Raw genomic sequence first — 16,992 nt, 5'->3', positions numbered from 1 at the left:
AAATTTTTATATATAAAGATGTACAGATCAACATGTGTCAATGTGCAATGTGGCCTGCGCAGAAACAAACACGACCCATGCATCATTATGTTATATATATTCTACTATAGAAGCATAAAAGCAGAATTAACGCAGTTGAGATGCGATCACTGCGTAGTATGTGTGGGGTAAGACTGACTGATAGAATTCCGAATGCGGTAATACGAGCGCGCTGTGGTTTGAAAGAGGATGTTGTGACAAGGACTGAAAAAGGAATGCTGAAATGGTTTGGACACGTGGAGCGAATGAGTGAAGAAAGAATGACGCATCAAATATATAAGGCAAGTGTGTGTGGGCAAGTCGGTCGCGGGAGACCTCGTAGAACATTCGTTGACCAAATTGGGGACGTTTTGAGAAAAGGAGAGGTCCGAAGCACCCGCAACCGACGAGCATGTATGAAAAGAGTAATGAATGTAGAGGAAGCGCGTGAGGTTTGTAAGGATAGAAGCAAATGGCATTCTATTGTCTCTGCCTACCCCGACGGGAACAAGGCGTGAGTGTGTATGTATGTATGTATAATCTACTATACTAATCAAAGCTTTTTTGATAAAGAAGGCTTACTCGTTATCAAAAAAGCTTTGAGTGATACAATTGGGAATATAGCCCGGAAATTTAAAAAAAAAAACATGTTGCTTCTAAACCTTTGCTTAGTTTCTCTTAGTTTAATTTTAATTTGTTGCATTCCTGTCTGGGCTGCTGTCGCTAAGACTAAAATTCTTAACTGTGGAAAAATCACAGTATTTTTATATTTTTAAGCCAAGACTATCTAAAATCATTGATGAGGCTTTTATCTTAAGAGGGGCCACAAAAACAAAATTTTATTTTAACACAACTAATATGTACACTAAAGAAAATATGTAAAAGAACCTAATATTGTATGGATTAATAAAGACTAACCCCCTTATTCATAATGGTCCGCTAACTTTAAACAGCCGCTAATTAGTGTTTTTTCTCATTCTGACTTAGGTCAATAGAAAAAGACAGAGTGAGAATTAGCAATGCTTTAAGTTAGCAGACTATTATGAATAAGGGGGTAAATAAATATATTTGTGAGAGTATTATATGGCATTCGTTCACCAGGTGGCAGACATGAGGTTTCATGGTGCAGGAAGCAGCAAGAGAGAAGCGCGGGCGAGCGCTGCCAAGAGCTGTCTCAGTTCGCTTTTGGCGAAAGTCGGCCAAATTGGACCCAGTGGACTTGAAATGGACTTTACAAGCGACCAAGTGGCTGTTACTCCAAGTAAGTAATATCATTGATAATAATAAGCCATTTATTCCATAACCCATAATATACAAACAAATGTTAGTAATTTAAAGTTCTTAAAATCTAGTGTTAATTTTATTTAGAGTGACCAGTTTAATTATTTATTCTATATAACTTTGGTTATGGACCCCATTTTGGGTATAGGCCTCCCCCAACTTTTTCCATTTTTCCCTATCCTTGGCCTGATCGATCCAGTTTCTCCCCACCGACTGCACGATGTCATCTGCCCATCTCTGCTTTGGTCTACCAGTGCATCTTTTACCTGGTGGTCCTTTCCATTTGGTGGTCTCTATTGTCCACCTTCTGTCTGTGAAGCGTGCAATATGGTAAAAAATAAGTAATATCATTGACCATACACAAATAAAATTTGAAAACAAAATTTTATGAACGATATGGGACTCGAGCCCATGACCTCTCGCATTTCGTGCGAGTGCTCTTCCAACTGGTGAATAATAATGTGCGTACCTTATTGTATGGATCCTACTGTACTCGTACTATTATAGATTCTTTTCTAGTTATTATTGATATAAAAATCTTAATATATATATAAATTACTTGACACGTTGTTTGTCCGCGATGGACTTCTAAACTAATGAACGGATTTTAATGGGGATTACTTCATGGAGTGCAGTTTGGTCCAACATGAGAGATAGGATCCATAATTATTTTTATTTTCAATATTTGTTTTGTATGGACATATTTTCTACGAGGGAAGTTAATGACGCACGGTTTGACAGTTTCGCTGCGAAACAATTTCATTATAATAACAAGGAGCATTTTTTACGAAATAATTCTGGATGTTATGAAATATTATTGGCAAATTCCTATAAAACATTTTTTTTTTATTATCTATAGAACAACGTCTGTCTGGGCAGCTAGTATATTATAAATAATATGGAGCTTATGTCAATAGTTTATATCTAGAAGCCTAGCACACTAAATATTTTAATATTTTTTCTAATAACTTCGTTAAAATTTTTAGGCTGCACATGATTTTGCAATTTATTTTTGTAAGTCGTATCAAATATCCGTTTTGGCAAATAATATGTAATAGTACAATTACAGAAGTCTCACACTGCAAAATCAATTAAAGGAATAGGGACTCTTGCTGTCATACAATAAGGTATAATTCACATCACACAGCGCTATTAACCCACATTTTTACACACCTAGAAGTTGTCTCTCTTTTTAGATAAAGTCCCCTTAAAAATAGCTTAGTTTTATCTATAACATAAATAATTTGAATAGGTTAATCGAAATTTTAAATCGATATTCTTTCGTTGTCAAACCTACATTGGTTGAAGATAGTTAAGACCTCCGGCGTTCCGTGCCGGTGCTCTAACCAACTGAGCTAACCGTTCGAGTGACGTATCGTTGTAAAATCTTGTATGCTTTGTTCAATTATACAACAACTGAGTTATGTATGTGTTGGAAGACCACGACATATTAAATGTATTTCATTTTTCCTTCAAAAACTAGGAACTATTTTATAGGAAGTAGGTAGTACACACGACCTTGAAGAGATGGTTCTCGATGGGAGCTATACTTGCAAACGTCCTCTTAGATATTAAATTAACAATAAAAAATAACTTATTTGCGGTCGACTCTTGATTGGCACGAGACATGTTTCGTGATCGTATCATGATTTTGGCGAGACAACACGTCCTGAGGATGCCTCGTGTCGAATTGTTTTTAAAACAAATATTGGCGGAATTAACACTAAAGAAAACTTAAATCATTTGTATAATTATGTATTTCCGCAAAGTAACGCCTAATTCAATAAATACCTTGTATAGGTAATAAATAGGTAGGTATCATAAATGGTAATTTACAATAATAATGATAATTTTAATAACATTGTTTCAGCATCTTTAGGAAGCTTAATTAATTTTCATCTGGATCACAATGACTTTTAATACGCTTTGCTTTTTTATGTTTCTCCATTTTAAAAGATCGGTCGGATCGGTAGTAGTAAGTAAGAAGTAGCTGACGATCAAAACTCGCGCGTGCATCACTGCTCGCTCGTGAGCCCCTACAGCTGGCCTACTCTGTAGAGGTCGCAGCGCATACTTACACGGGAAGTGAGACAGGCCTGGTTTTGGTCTTATTTCCCAGAGTATATATTGGTTATTAAAGTATCTTATTTTTTTGGAATTGTTTTCCGCAGTGCCTGAAAGTCAAGCCATCACAACTCACCAGGCAGGCGAGGTTCCCGTGAAACTTCCTTCTACTGGTGAGTACTATTTGAAATCATTTCACCCGCTTTCCCCCCGGTTTTAACTATAAAGTAGTTTTTGTGGTTATTTTGCACTTCCACTTTGCTGATTATTCTTTTTTTTATAATATGTAAGAGAAGGCAAATTTTTAAATAATTTAAATTATATAAGTCTTGTTTTTATTCTATTAATATTTAAATTATTACTTTCTAACCATTTGCCGGCTTTAATGATTTCATCATTTATGACCGAGTCGTATGGTCTTTTTGACTTTGTGTCAGGGTTAATTATTGTGTAATGTCATCAGCATATAAAATACACTTATTTTCTGTTATATTTGGTAGGTCGTTGATAAAAGTAGAAATAATAATGGTCCAAGTACACTGCCTTGAGGTGCCTCGGCTTTAGTTTCATTCCAACTTGTTTCATATTGTATCTTGCATCAAGCTTTTCAAGCTGGACACACTGTTGCCTATCTTTTAATATAATTTCCCAGCCATTTTGAAGTGACATCTCTAAGCCCATATAAATAACATTTTTTTTGAAGAATTTCAAAGTCAACACAGTCAAAAGCTTGGCTCAAATCGAAGAATACTGCAGTTACTCTCATTTTTGGGTACATTTTTACTATCAGATTTTTAACTAATGTATATTATGCGGCCATTGTGGTAGATTTATTTTGTTGAAATACGTATTGTTCCTCTGTAATGATGTGATTTAATTGATCAAATGATTCCAGCCAGCCCTGCTTCGAGTTTGTTCGGCGCGGGCGCGGCGACTTCGCCCCAGAGTTACAAGAGCCCCATTAACATGCTGTACGAGACATATCCCACCTGCTTATTCGTCTGCACGTACGGGGATGGGACGCCGCTGGATTCCGATACTGGTGAGCTTCATCAACATCACGTGAACCTCTTCATCGTTTGTACTCTCTTACAAGAAATAAGAAAAAAATCATTTAGGTCAAATTAGTGTAATAAATAAAATAAGTTCTGTGTATTTTTTAAGTGATATCCCTCATTTCTGGGAATAAATATACAAATTTAATTAATACCGAAATTTACTAAACAAACTGTCAATTCGTGTTGAGCAGGTTATCAACTGTAAAGTAGATCCTGTAGATGGAGCCTGAGAGTTGAACAAGATATGCCAAGATTTACGAACCATTCGTCACTCGAATTCAAGTAAAAATTGAGATATAAAAAACTTAGGGTTTTTTTTACTGTATTCAGTTAGATAGGTATATTTGGCTGATATCACTAGATGCAAAATTATTCTACTTATTTAATGGTATAAAAAACTCTAAAAGGGCGTATATCAGATATAGCGCCTTTAGGCTTAGCAGGGTATAGGTATATTTTTATTTTATGAATAAATAACAGTGCTGGATTAAGCAAGCGTGCGGCCCGTGGCAAATTCTTTTAAAGAGCCCTTGATGTTTATTGGAAATAGTAGGTTACCGAGTGTCTGACATGGAGTGTATAAAGTTTTTTTTTTATGGAATAGGAGGACAAACGAGCGTACGGGTCACGTGGTGTTAAGTGATCACCGCCGCCCACATTCTCTTGCAACACCAGAGGACGCACAAGAGCGTTGCCGGCCTTTAGGGAAGGTGTACGCGCTTTTTTGAAGGTACCCATGTCGTATCGTCCCGGAAACACCGCACAAGGAAGCTCATTCCACAGCTTTGTAGTACGTGGAACAAAAGCTCCTTGTAAACCGCACTGTGGAGGACCACCACACATCCAGATGGTGGGGATGATATCCTAACTTGTGGCGTATCGTGCGAAGGTGGAATTCGGCGGCAGGAATCAGGTTAAACAGCTCTTCTGAACTCTCCCCGTGTTTGAAGTTGTAAGGTTTCACGTTTTGTGACATGAAGTGAATTTAATTATTGAATATAACCTACTTAAGTTCCTATGCTCCAGATGGGGCAGAGGGCATCCACAGTGCATCTCCATCGTGATCGGTCTTCACTCCAGGTCTTTCCCGATGTCTTTCGCTTCTTTAATAACAGTCCGCCACCAGGTTTGCTTTGGACGGCCACGTTTGCGTTTTCCTTGAGGGTTCCAGTCTAGGGCTTGCCTTGGTATGAGGTTGGGATCCCTCCGGAGTGTGTTTTCTTTTTTTTTTGTATGAAAATAAGGGACAAGACGAGCAGGACGTTCAGCTGATGGTAATTGCTACGCCCTGCCCATTACAATGCAGTGCCGCTCAGGATTCTTGAAACCCCCAAAAATTCTGAGCGGCACTACAACTGCGCTCGTCACCTTGAGACAAGATGTAAAGTCTCATTTGCCCAGTAATTTCACTAGCTACGGCGCCCTTCAGACCGATACACAGTAATGCTTACACATTACTGCTTCACGGCAGAAATAGGCGCCGTTGTGGTACCCATAATCTAGCCGGCATCCTGTGCAAAGGAGCCTCCCACTGGTGTGGCCTATTCAGCTACATTTGAGGCGTTTTATCTGTTGGTCGATTCGGACTTCATGACAGCGTTGCCGAAGATGACCGTTGGAAATTTTTCGGGCCAGTGAATACCGATGATATTTCGAAGGCATCGGTTAACGACAACCTGAAGTTAATGAGAGATGGGCTTGGTGACCTTCCACGTCTCACACCCATACATCAATACGGTCTCCACGTTGGATCAGTTTCCGTGATTGCCATACGGATCGCAGCTGTGCAATGTTTGCTTTTGCCTTCATGAATGAATTAGTGATTGAATTCAATATACTATCTTAAAAGTTTCACTCAAAAAATTACGCTTAGGCAGAGATGAGTGGGTTGAAGTATGCGTTTCACATAGCACTGATAAAGTAAATCTTAATATGTGTTTTTTTTTTAATTTCAATGTGTTATAATCATAGAAGTTAGATACTAGTTATTTATATATTTTTTTTTTGTTTCAGCTCCACTACAACTAAATCACAGTATGAGGTTCAAGGTGGTCTGTCATATCGAGGACAAGATTTACGAAGGATTCGGTAAGTAAGATTGGAAAGTTCGTTAAATTGTCGTTACTTGTGGCGGTGTCGTGGGAAGGGTCGTTACTTTCTCTAAGATTTCGCGAAGCAGAGGTGGCTGATATGATCACTGTTTGGAATAGCTGTATCTCGTAAATGGTTAACTTTTAGTGAAATTATTTCTTTCAGTAACGCTCTTTGTGTTATTAATACCTCAAAAACGTTGAAGTGTTAAAAAGTCGTCACAACTTATTATTTACAATTATTTAGTCCTCTTTGTATCGGAACGAATGAAAGATCGGAATACCAAGTATAGACAAGACAAGACAAAAAATATTTTTATTTCGTAGGTAAATTGTATTACACTGGAAATATGACATTTTTTCTTACCTCTTAAAGTATTGGGTTCCGATCGTTATGGAGCAAATTCGTTTTTTTTTTATATATATTTTCTTACCTTCTAGTGTGGATAAAAAATGCTCCGAGTTCCTTAATAAGAACTTACAAATTTAAATATAAAATTTTATAGAGCATATATAACCCTTTCAATAGTATTAGATTTTGGTAGAATAATATTGGTAACTTCGTGCGAGGTTGCTGTTCAAATGACTGGAAAATTTAAGGGAACTTTGCGGAAATCCATAATTATACAAATGATTTGAGTTTAGTTTAGTGTTAATTCCGCCAATATTTTTCTCTAAACAACGTGTTTTGCCTCTACACGAGGCATCCTCAGGACGTGTTGTCTCGCCAAAATCTGGCACGAGACCAGGGGTGGGACAGACGCCTTATAGTGACGTTTTCAGAAGACTGTAGTGCCATCTGTTAGTTGGCCCGAAAATGAAAGATTTGTCATCTGTCACTCGCTTTGAAACCTTTCAAGTTTTCTTTAATTGTGTCACTGCCCACTGCAACTGGTCATAAAATGGTGGCTACTTCTAGCGTTTGCGCATGGACCCATAATTATATAACCTAGCTGTAAGTTTTCCGAAAATAATGAAAATTAAATAATAAATAATATTTCAGGTTCAAGCAAAAAGCAGGCTAAACTGGCCGCGGCTCGGTCTGCGATGGCAAGCGTCGTAGAAGCACGATCGTTGCCAGTTGCGAGCGATACGCCGATGTTGCCACAGGGACTTGCAGACCTCGTCGCCAAGTGAGTCCACTTAACATGTGGTTACAGGCAGGGGCGTGCATATTGGTTTTCTAGTAAGGTAGGCACTGTGGATCTAAGTAGTCGTTGTTGAGCTTTGGAATATGAAAATATTTATTACTGCAGGTATTTAGTATCTAGCGTAAGGAACAATTTTATGAGAGGGTGTTAAATTGAAGTTTGGTTATAAAATAACGGGACCAAAATAAACTAAATTAACTTTAACACTCGTGCTATATTCCTTTAGGTCCATAACAAGAGAAGCACTGCCTAATTGCCTATATGATATGCACGCCCCTAGTTACAGGGAAGAACAGTATAAAACACAGCACTCCATATGATGAGTACTAAATACTCCCAACGTTAATGCACCTTTATTATATTATAACGTCTATCTATATATATAAAAATGAATTGGTGTTCGTTAGTCTCGCTAAAACTCAAGAACGGCTGGACCGATTTGGCATATTATGGTCTTATTTGTGGAAGTCCAGAGAATGTTTAAAAGGTATAATATAAAGGTATAAGGAATAAATATAAAAATGCTCGGAATTAAATAAAAACAACAATTTTGTTTTTCCTTTGATGTGCCCGCGTCGTTCAGAAAAGAAATTGAAAGAATAGTTTAAAATGAATAACTAATTTGAATTTATATCTTACTAACTTTCGCAGGAGGTTAAAGAATAAACTTAATTTTATATTCAGCACAACGTCTGTCTGGCCAGCTAGTTATATATATAATACAACTAGCTGACCCAGCAAACGTCGTATTGCCATATAACATATTAAAAAAAAAAAAAACAATTATTAAAATTTTGATGCAATCGATTCTCAGACCTACCAAATATATCGTAGTATTCAATTGCCATCTTGCAACCTTATATCGGTTTGGTGGATGGAACAGAATAATAAAAAATCGTGATACAAAAATAGCGGTTGATCGTAGAGGGTTAAAAATTTAGGGTTGTATGTATTTTTTAATGCTGTATCATAAAAAAATAAAAACAAAAAATTACGTCCAAAAAAATAAAAAAATTATTTAGGACCATCCTTAACATTTAGGGGGATGAAAAATAGATAATAGCCGATTCTCAGACCTACTGAATATGCATATAAAATTTGGTAAAAATCAGTAAAGCCGTTTCGGATGGGTAAGGTAACTAACATTGTGACACGAGAATTTTTATATATAAGATTACGTGCTAACAGACCTATTACTATAAGTAACAATGTACATATCTAATGTGTTGCGTGCAACTATTTGCAATGAATGTACAATAATATGTAGACGTGATACTAGGCACGACACACAACTTATCCTCATCGTAACTTTTAACTCAATCTTATCCTCATCGTAACTTTTAACTCAGATCTTATCCTCATCGTAACTTTTAACTCAGATCTTATCATCATCTTAACTTTTAACTCAGATCTTATGCTCATCGTAACTCTTAACTCAGATCTTATCCTCATCTTAACTTGTAACTCAGATCTTATCCTCATCGTAACTTTTAACTCAGATCTTATCATCATCTTAACTTGTAACTCAGATCTTATCCTCATCGTAACTTTTAACTCAGATCTTATCTTCAAAGTAACAATTAACTCAGATCTTATCCTCATCGTAACTCTTAACTCAGATCTTATCATCATCTTAACTTTTAACTCAGATCTTATCCTCATCGTAACTCTTAACTCAGATCTTATCCTCATCGTAACTCTTAACTCAGATCTTATCCTCATCGTAACTTTTAACTCAGATCTTATCCTCATCGTAACTCTTAACTCAGATCTTATCCTCATCGTAACTCTTAACTCAGATCTTATCATCATCTTAACTTTTAACTCAGATCTTATCCTCATCGTAACTCTTAACTCAGATCTTATCCTCATCGTAACTCTTAACTCAGATCTTATCATCATCTTAACTCTTAACTCAGATCTTATCCTCATCGTAACTTTTAACTCAGATCTTATCATCATCTTAACTTGTAACTCAGATCTTATCCTCATCGTAACTTTTAACTCAGATCTTATCATCATCTTAACTTGTAACTCAGATCTTATCCTCATCGTAACTTTTAACTCAGATCTTATCATCATCTTAACTTGTAACTCAGATCTTATCCTCATCGTAACTTTTAACTCAGATCTTATCTTCAAAGTAACAATTAACTCAGATTTTATCCTCATCGTAACTCTTAACTCAGATCTTATCCTCATCGTAACTTTTAACTCAGATCTTATCATCATCTTAACTTTTAACTCGGATCTTATGCTCATCGTAACTTTTAACTCAGATCTTATCATCATCTTAACTTGTAACTCAGATCTTATCCTCATCGTAACTTTTAACTCAGATCTTATCTTCAAAGTAACAATTAACTCAGATCTTATCCTCATCGTAACTCTTAACTCAGATCTTATCATCATCTTAACTTTTAACTCAGATCTTATCCTCATCGTAACTCTTAACTCAGATCTTATCCTCATCGTAACTCTTAACTCAGATCTTATCCTCATCGTAACTCTTAACTCAGATCTTATCCTCATCGTAACTCTTAACTCAGATCTTATCATCATCTTAACTCTTAACTCAGATCTTATCCTCATCGTAACTCTTAACTCAGATCTTATCCTCATCGTAACAATTAACTCAGATCTTATCCTCATCGTAACTCTTAACTCAGATCTTATCATCATCTTAACTTTTAACTCAGATCTTATCCTCATCGTAACTCTTAACTCAGATCTTATCCTCATCGTAACTTTTAACTCAGATCTTATCCTCATCGTAACTTTTAACTCAGATCTTATCCTCATCGTAACTCTTAACTCAGATCTTATCCTCATCGTAACTCTTAACTCAGATCTTATCCTCATCGTAACTCTTAACTCAGATCTTATCATCATCTTAACTTGTAACTCAGATCTTATCCTCATCGTAACTTTTAACTCAGATCTTATCATCATCTTAACTTGTAACTCAGATCTTATCCTCATCGTAACTTTTAACTCAGATCTTATCATCATCTTAACTTGTAACTCAGATCTTATCCTCATCGTAACTTTTAACTCAGATCTTATCATCATCTTAACTTGTAACTCAGATCTTATCCTCATCGTAACTTTTAACTCAGATCTTATCTTCAAAGTAACAATTAACTCAGATTTTATCCTCATCGTAACTCTTAACTCAGATCTTATCCTCATCGTAACTTTTAACTCAGATCTTATCATCATCTTAACTTTTAACTCGGATCTTATGCTCATCGTAACTTTTAACTCAGATCTTATCATCATCTTAACTTGTAACTCAGATCTTATCCTCATCGTAACTTTTAACTCAGATCTTATCTTCAAAGTAACAATTAACTCAGATCTTATCCTCATCGTAACTCTTAACTCAGATCTTATCATCATCTTAACTTTTAACTCAGATCTTATCCTCATCGTAACTCTTAACTCAGATCTTATCCTCATCGTAACTCTTAACTCAGATCTTATCCTCATCGTAACTCTTAACTCAGATCTTATCCTCATCGTAACTCTTAACTCAGATCTTATCATCATCTTAACTTTTAACTCAGATCTTATCCTCATCGTAATTCTTAACTCAGATCTTATCCTCATCGTAACTCTTAACTCAGATCTTATCCTCATCGTAACAATTAACTCAGATCTTATCCTCATCGTAACTCTTAACTCAGATCTTATCATCATCTTAACTTTTAACTCAGATCTTATCCTCATCGTAACTCTTAACTCAGATCTTATCCTCATCGTAACTCTTAACTCAGATCTTATCCTCATCGTAACTTTTAACTCAGATCTTATCCTCATCGTAACTCTTAACTCAAATCTTATCCTCATCGTAACTCTTAACTCAGATCTTATCCTCATCGTAACTTTTAACTCAGATCTTATCCTCATCGTAACTCTTAACTCAGATCTTATCCTCATCGTAACTTTTAACTCAGATCTTATCATCATCTTAACTTGTAACTCAGATCTTATCCTCATCGTAACTTTTAACTCAGATCTTATCTTCAAAGTAACAATTAACTCAGATCTTATCCTCATCGTAACTCTTAACTCAGATCTTATCATCATCTTAACTTGTAACTCAGATCTTATCCTCATCGTAACTCTTAACTCAGATCTTATCATCATCTTAACTTGTAACTCAGATCTTATCCTCATCGTAACTTTTAACTCAGATCTTATCATCATCTTAACTTGTAACTCAGATCTTATCCTCATCGTAACTTTTAACTCAGATCTTATCTTCAAAGTAACAATTAACTCAGATCTTATCCTCATCGTAACTCTTAACTCAGATCTTATCATCATCTTAACTTTTAACTCAGATCTTATCCTCATCGTAACTCTTAACTCAGATCTTATCCTCATCGTAACTCTTAACTCAGATCTTATCCTCATCGTAACTCTTAACTCAGATCTTATCATCATCTTAACTTTTAACTCAGATCTTATCCTCATCGTAACTCTTAACTCAGATCTTATCCTCATCGTAACTCTTAACTCAGATCTTATCATCATCTTAACTTTTAACTCAGATCTTATCCTCATCGTAACTCTTAACTCAGATCTTATCCTCATCGTAACTCTTAACTCAGATCTTATCCTCATCGTAACTCTTAACTCAGATCTTATCCTCATCGTAACTTTTAACTCAGATCTTATCCTCATCGTAACTCTTAACTCAAATCTTATCCTCATCGTAACTCTTAACTCAGATCTTATCCTCATCGTAACTTTTAACTCAGATCTTATCCTCATCACAAATTTTTAACTCAGACTCTAAAGCTAGCTCAACATGTCAACATTCAACAAAATCGTGTACACAATAAAAAATGGCAGCTGTAGAAACTGCCGATAGAGGTGAAAACTTAGAATTTTTACTATTCCAATTTAAAATAGAATTAATAGGAGAACACTTCTAGGATTAATACACAAATAAAATTTGAAAAACAAAACTTTATGAACGATGCGGGATTCGAACACACGACCTCCGCCTACCTCTGAGCTAACCGTTCGAGTACCGCCTCGTTATAAAATTCGGTTTGCTTTGTTCGTTTGTTAGAGCACGGAACGCCGGAGGTCGCGGGTAGTTTTGTTTTTAAAATTTTAATTGTGTATTAATCCTAGAAGTGAAGGTTATCACTTTAAAAATATAACATATTACTTAGATTTGCAAGAGCGACATCTCAAGTCAATTTCCTAATATGCAAATATTGGGGTTGAGCAGGTTATCAACTGTAAAGTAGATCCTGTAGATGAAGCCACAACCTGAGAGTTGAACAAAGCAAACAGAATTTTATAACGAGGCGGTAGGTACTCGAACGGTTAGCTCAGTTGGTTAGAGCACCGGCACGGAACGCCGGAGGTCGTGGGTTTGAATCCCGCATCGTTCATAAAGTTTTGTTTTTCAAATTTTATTTGTGTATTAATCCTAGAAGTGAGGATTATCACTTTAATAACATTGCATATTGTTTGAATTTCATCCATACAAAAAGTGTATTATATTAAAATTATTTTTTTTAAATTGTTTAACGCGTCTGTCATGACGATTATGAACATTAGTGCTGTGTATATCTTATAAGTGAAATTTAATGGATTTAGTTGTTCAAAAAGTTCAATGTGTATACTGTGTTTTTGTTCACTGAATATATTATTGTAAATAGGTTTTAAAAATAAATTCATATTAATAATTTTATTAAACACTAGCTGATACCTGCGACTTCGTCCGCGTGCACACATGATTAAATGAAGATGTCACCATATTTTATCAATTTATATAAAAATAATCTGATAATATATATAGTTAGCAACTGTAGTTAATCTACCTATTACAGTTACATAAAATTAAGTTTATTTTTAACCTCCTGAGAAAGTTAGAAAGATTTAAAAATTCTAATTAGTTATTCATTTTAAACTATTATTTTAATTTGATTTCTGAACGACGGGGGACACATCAAAGAAAAATCAAAATGGTTTTTTTTTATTTAACTCCGAGCATTTTCATATTTATTCATCTTTTAAACCTTCTCTGGACTTTCACAAATAATTCAAGACCAAAATTAGCCAAATCGGTCCAGCCGTTCTCGAGTTTTAGCGAGACTAACGAACAGCAATTCATTTTTATATATATATATGCTAGTGGACCCAACAGACGTTGTCCTGTACACACGTCTTAAATTTGAAAAATCAGTCCAGCCGTTAGGAGGATTTCACTTACATACACATGAGCAGGAGAATTATATTATATGGACGGAATTGGGAATCTAAACCAATCTCAAATTCACTGAAACAAACAAAAAAATCAATAAAATTGGTCCAGCCGTTTAGGAGGTAGTTTAATTGTGAATCTAAACCATTCTCGAATCCACCTGAAGACACACACCAATCTCAAATTCACCGGAACACACAAAAATATCACCAAAATCGGTCCAGCCGTTTAGGAGGTAGTTCAATTGTGAATCTAAACCATCCTCGAATCCCCTTGAACTCACACAAAAAATTTCATCAAAATCGGTCCAGCCGTCTAGGAGGAGTTCAGTGACATACACACGCACACAAGAAATATATATATAAAAATAGATTATGATATTTAAAATTTTAATAGTAAAAGTTCTAAGTTATCACTTCAACCGGTGGTCTCTACAACTACAAATTTATTTTTTTGGATTCATGTGTATAATCTCTTTCCCAAACTTTTTTTTGGTTTGTACACAACATTTTTTGGACTTATTGCAGATTGGTGAACGAGAAGTTCAACGAGCTGATGAAGAATGACCTGGTACATCTGAGGCGTAAGGTGTTGGCTGGCTTCGTCATCACGGTTGATAACAGTCCACAGAATGCTAAGGTATCTAGGAATAAATTCAAATAGTCTTATCCAAAATAGGACTTAATAATACTTATTGAAAGTATAAAACTACCACTCATTCGACAAAGTATGCCCCAGACTTTAGAAGAACATCCATCGATGTTAGCTGAGGTTGTCATCACTAGTTTTAGTACCGCAGACTCTCGCTACATGGCCAACAGCGCCAAAATGGCGAATATCAAACAGGCACAAAAATACTTTGACCGTCGCCAGACCAGTGATATATAGTAGATGGTCAGTGATTAGTATGGATAGGCTTGCGTAAAACAGTTAATGTTATGATTGCAGGTCATAGCAGTCACCACTGGCACGAAGTGTGTTTCCGGTGAGCATATGTCGGTGCGGGGGCGCGCTGTCAACGACTGTCACGCTGAGGTGAGCTGTCACTGTCACTGTCAATGTCACTTGATATAATTCCCCGTCATACTTCTTCTAAATGTTGCCCGTCCCTGGTTTTTACTCCATTTGTAAATATTTTGTTTACTCGCCAAACTCTGGCACAAGACATGCCAGTCTCCAGAGTTTGGCGAGTCAACATCTCCTGAGGATGCCTCGTGTAGAGGCGAAACACGCCACGAAAGCCGCTCTAATGAGGGATGACCTTTAGAGCGCTTTCACACTACGTCCGATCCGAATTCAAATTCAAATATTTTTATTCAAAACAGGATGTGACATCACTTATTGAAAGTGAGAAACTACCACCCATTCAAAACAGGATGTGACATCACTTATTGAAAGTGAGAAACTACCACCCATTCCAAAATTAATGCCTCAGACCTGAGAAGAATGAGCGCAACAAACTCAGCGGGCTTTTTTTTTCATCGAATAAATATGTTTACAAAGTTATATTGTACAATTAAACTTATTATTTAATAGCATGAGGGCGGTCACTCCATTCCCATGTCAGTCATGTGGTATCATTAAGAAAGTCATTTATGTTATATTAACCTTTACCACACAAACGTTTTTTAACAATTCTTTTGAATAACATAATACTTTTGATTTGAACATTTTCTGGGATCTTATTGTAAAAGCATATACATCGCCCCACAAAAGACTTACTAACTCGACTTAGCCGAGTAGTATATCATAAGTTAATGTCTGTTCCTGGCGTTAACATTATGGTTTTGACAGTTTCTGGCAAATTCACTTATGTGCCTATGTACATACATTACCATTATCTAGAATATATTGAGAAGCAACAGTCAAGATGTTAATTTCTTTAAATTTTGCTCTCAATGATTCTTTAGGACCTAGGTTATAAATTGCGCGAATAGCCCTCTTCTGCAGCACAAATATTGTATTAATATCGGCAGCGTTGCCCCATAGCAATATACCATGGGACATAGTACTATGGAAATAACTAAAGTATACTAGTCGCGCCGTATCTATGTCAGTTAATTGTCTTATCTTTTTTACTGCGAATGCTGCAGAACTAAGTCTGTTCGCCAATCCTTCAATATGGGGGCCCCATTGTAATTTGGAATCTAGAGTTATGCCAAGAAATATAGCAGATTCCACCGGTTCTATCACCTCTCAGACGTTTAACAAAAAATTTGCATTTACATTTTTGACATTTGGTACGGTAAATTTAATGTATTTAGTTTTCTTGCTATTTAACTAATAGGTAATTAATCCGATCCGTACCCGTGAAAACAAGGTCTGTAGTAGTCGTAGGAACTATTTCTATGATAATTTACACACTAAATCCGGTTTCCGTCATCCGATTTCTTTCCGTTAACCGTTAGAAATAATTCTACGACTACACTGGACCGTTTTTCACGGGTACGGATCGGATTCGGATCGGAAGTAGTCCGAAAGCGCTCTTACGGCCGTTCCCAATATACTATCTGCAGATAGTGATAAATTACTACCTTCTACTGTCAGTAACTAGCTGTCAATAATCTGAAGCTGTCCCAATATACCCGACAAGTCATTCTTATCGCCTTATATTGGGACGCGTGAATTGCAATTTCCATACAAATTTTTATCGCTGGTAAGATATACGTCGTCCCATTGATAGACAGCGTGTACAGATAAGGTGAGTTACCGTCGATAAGTTTATTGGGACAGAAAAGTCAACGATAGTTACGATTTTTATCTCAAGTAAGAGATAGACTGAATATTGGGAACGGCCGTTATACAGTAGTATATATTACACCAAGATAATTGTTCTCTAGGTGGCAGCCCGGCGTTGTCTTCAGAGATACTTGTACTCACAGTTGCTGATGTACGCGAATGCCGATGGTGAGTAACTTCACCGTAATATCAAAAAAAAAATGAAAAAAAAATGAAAGATGCTCCAGAATACTGTAGGCCCTGGGCCACTACATTATATGTCGGGCACTAGATAGATCGACTTGAATTCGAATATCTAGATAGCCTGTGACAGCTGTGAACACGTCGAAAAAATAGCGGCGATCTTGTAGCCTCTATTT

At 36.1% G+C, this 16,992-nt stretch overlaps 1 protein-coding gene across 2 annotated transcripts in view; it reads left to right on the top strand.

Annotated features, from left to right (window-relative positions):
* LOC126973346 (double-stranded RNA-specific editase Adar) overlaps nucleotides 1–16,992 on the top strand; it is a 70,625-nt gene that overhangs the window by 12,874 nt on the left and 40,759 nt on the right. For both annotated transcript variants that reach the window (XM_050820574.1, XM_050820573.1), the window contains exons 5-12: nucleotides 1,120–1,279; nucleotides 3,471–3,536; nucleotides 4,259–4,405; nucleotides 6,435–6,509; nucleotides 7,515–7,644; nucleotides 14,422–14,533; nucleotides 14,843–14,929; nucleotides 16,735–16,801. In XM_050820574.1, coding sequence (XP_050676531.1) covers nucleotides 1,120–1,279; nucleotides 3,471–3,536; nucleotides 4,259–4,405; nucleotides 6,435–6,509; nucleotides 7,515–7,644; nucleotides 14,422–14,533; nucleotides 14,843–14,929; nucleotides 16,735–16,801 — 844 coding nt within the window. The remainder of the gene's footprint in view (nucleotides 1–1,119; nucleotides 1,280–3,470; nucleotides 3,537–4,258; nucleotides 4,406–6,434; nucleotides 6,510–7,514; nucleotides 7,645–14,421; nucleotides 14,534–14,842; nucleotides 14,930–16,734; nucleotides 16,802–16,992) is intronic.

The sequence above is a fragment of the Leptidea sinapis genome, chromosome 29, assembly GCF_905404315.1.
Source record: "Leptidea sinapis chromosome 29, ilLepSina1.1, whole genome shotgun sequence".
NCBI classification, from domain to species: Eukaryota; Metazoa; Arthropoda; class Insecta; order Lepidoptera; family Pieridae; genus Leptidea; species Leptidea sinapis.
This window is presented reverse-complemented; position numbering and strand designations above follow the sequence as displayed.